Source organism: Lactuca serriola, chromosome 5 (assembly GCF_051521515.1).
Source record: "Lactuca serriola cultivar US96UC23 chromosome 5, Lser_US96UC23_V15, whole genome shotgun sequence".
Lineage (NCBI taxonomy): Eukaryota > Viridiplantae > Streptophyta > Magnoliopsida > Asterales > Asteraceae > Lactuca > Lactuca serriola.
This window is the reverse complement of record NC_136412.1, coordinates 90,347,792-90,350,827: the sequence shown is the minus strand read 5'-3', so window position 1 is coordinate 90,350,827 and position 3,036 is coordinate 90,347,792. Positions and strand designations below refer to the sequence as shown.

General features: G+C 33.4%; 1 protein-coding gene across 1 annotated transcript; it reads left to right on the top strand.

Annotated features, from left to right (window-relative positions):
• Window positions 1–1,637: 1,637 nt before the first annotated feature.
• Window positions 1,638–3,036, top strand: LOC145052760 (phosphoglycerate mutase-like protein AT74H). The gene is made up of 2 exons (XM_079000632.1): window positions 1,638–2,284; window positions 2,483–3,036. Exons 1-2 carry the CDS (start codon window positions 1,822–1,824, stop codon window positions 2,902–2,904), a joined length of 885 nt encoding a protein of 294 aa, XP_078856758.1. The 5' UTR covers window positions 1,638–1,821; the 3' UTR covers window positions 2,905–3,036.

The following is a 3,036-nucleotide window of genomic DNA, read 5'->3' as shown; positions in this document are numbered from 1 at the left end:
ATCAAATTGACTTTGAATAGATCTATTATCTATTATTTATTATAAGTGAGACATTTTTACTTGTATTATATCCATTTGAAACCACTGTTACTATTCATTTTGATCTAATCAAAAACCATCCAATTTTTTTAATTATAATGTTTAATGGTATTTATTACATTAATTGATTAGTATTGAGATATATAGTTCATATTGGTAGATTATGTTCAAAGGGTTTGGAGAATTTTAGGTGGTTGAGGATTGAAGATTTTAAACAAAATGATACGACGTCAATATGTTGAGATGGGTAGGATTCTTTTAAATGTATGTATAATTGTTGTTGAGAAAATGTGACTGATGCAATCCAATTTAATGTTTTGACAAAATCACAAACAACAATGAAAATAGGAAATAAATGACATCAAGCGGAAAATATCATGAACTAATCAAACAACCAAAAAAAACGTGAAACAATGTCCATAGTTTCATTGATAAAAGGGTTTTTGGTACAAAATACTTTAAAGTAAAAATGAAGAACAAAAATTAATTAATTCTTTATGGGTTGAGGTTGATGGTGATATACTGATATTGGATAAAAAGTATTGTCCTTGGTAAAGCCGTAAAGACACAGGCGGATCTACATTGGATCCCGGGGTATCCTGGGATGCCCCTCAAAAAAATTTTAGTTGTATAAATTTTTCCGAAAAATTTCGTTTATTTTGTGTTCCTTAATATAAATGTGTTTTGCGAAAAAAAATAACAAAAGCTCTAGTTGGTTTAGTTAGTTATGATGACATGATGTTTTTTGGAGGTTGGAAGTTCGAATCTTGGGCTTAACATATGTTAATTTTTTTGTTTATCAGTTTCTATCTATATCCCTTCAACTTTTTTCTTATTTCTTATAATTATAAAATTGTCCCACATCGGCCATAAAATAAAACATAGCCCCTATACATCTGCTATATAAGCAATACAAACTTCTCAATTTTCAACAAGTTAAACCTTTGAATGAGTTTGAGTTTAAACCCGAAACCGAGTTTGAAAAACTGAAAAACCAAGAAACCGAACCCATTGGTTTGGATACCCCTTTACGTTGACCCTGGCTCCGCCACTGCGTAAAGATGGTATATAAAAAGGTGAATAAATGAGTTTGTTAGATTTTTTTAGTGTTAAGAAGAGGTAATGTGGGATGAAATAAAAAAGAAGGTTCTTAATTTCTTATGAGTTGCGTAAGAAAATGATGAGGATGATCGACGTAATTAATTAAAGGATAATATTGACACCGGTTGTTGTGAAAAATATAGGTCGGGAATGTCTGTATCCCAAACTAGATGATCATTTTTTCAAATTTATTTATGGGTTGTTATTTCTTAAAATAATAATAATAATAAATAAATAAATAAATTACAAAAGTAGATTAATCAATTTACCTAATATAAAAAATTAAAAGTTGAGTTATATCATAATTTCTCCTTCCATTTAATCAACATGAAAGAAACTTTCCATCCTATAGCATAAAGTAAACAATCTTTTTCGTGAAAGAAATAATAAAACAAACACTCTTTTGCGTGTGAGAAATCATTTCATATTTTCATTCCATTAACAGATTCCTTAACTGCTGGCATTCCCCTTTACAAATTTCCCAGGTCAAAGAACAACCTTTCTTACCTCCTTCAACATATTCCATTAATGGCAGCTGTTCCCACTTCCCATCCCCAGCCCACCATTTGACAAATTCACGCGAATCACTCAAAAAAGTTCATAGTTATCTCCATTTGTCTACATGTAAATACCTCGATTCATAGATTCAGATCAATCCAACCATAATTTACATCTCAGAAAATGATCAATTCCGGCGAAACTGAGCAGCAAAAATTTCTCCCCAAGAGAATAATCTTGGTTCGACATGGCGAGAGCGCAGGAAATCTCGACGGTGCAGCCTACACCACCACCCCCGATTACAAGATCCCTCTAACACCAGATGGTATAGCACAAGCCAATCTCGCCGGAACCCAGATCCGGGATGTGATCTCCGACTCCGGGAAGCTCCGTAACTGGAAGGTTTGCTTTTATGTATCACCTTATGAGCGAACTAGGTCAACTCTTCGAGAGATTGGGAAATCGTTCCCTAGAAAGAGAGTAATTGGGGTTCGAGAAGAATGTAGAATTAGGGAACAGGATTTTGGGAATTTTCAGATTACTGAGAGGATGAAGATTATAAAGGAGACTAGAGAACGATTTGGTAGATTCTTCTATCGATTTCCTGAGGGCGAATCTGCTGCTGATGTCTTCGATCGTGTTTCAAGTGAGTCTCCTCTTCTCTTTTAACGCTGCTTACCTTTTTGTTTCTGTAATTTAACGGCTTTACGAAGAACCTCCATTGTTGTACTCTGTAATCCAATTTGTGATCCATTTGTCAAGAGTTTTAAGTCATGAAAATGGTAGAAGCTTCACTCCGATTCCTTTGATAGATTATTTCAAAAAAACTGTGTAAAATTTTCAGGTTTTCTTGAATCTTTATGGAGGGACATCGACAGTAGGTTTCAGCATGATCCTGCAGATGATTTAAACATCATAATAGTTTCACATGGACTTGCTGCTCGTGTCTTTCTAATGAAATGGTTCAAATGGACAGTTGAACAATTCGAATACTTAAATAATTTCAACAACTGTGAGTTCAGAGTAATGCAATTAGGAGATGGAGGTGAATACAGTTTAGCTGTTCATCATTCAGAAGAAGAAATGCAACAATGGGGATTATCTCCTGAAATGATAGCTGACCAAAAATGTCGGGCAAATTCTCCAAGAGGTGGATTTATTGAAAAATGTCAATGGTATTTAGATGGTTTCTTTGACCATGTTGACCCCGATGATTCTGAAGATGGTGAAAATGAAGATAACACTGATGACAAAATGGTTTCTTGAAGTGAAAAGATAATAATGTAAACTGCAAACATTATAGCAATGTATTTACATTTCTTTACTCATAATAGTTAGATATTTGAATTACTTTGATTCTTTGAATAACATTGTGTGGGGGATTCTTTTTTGGGAAAA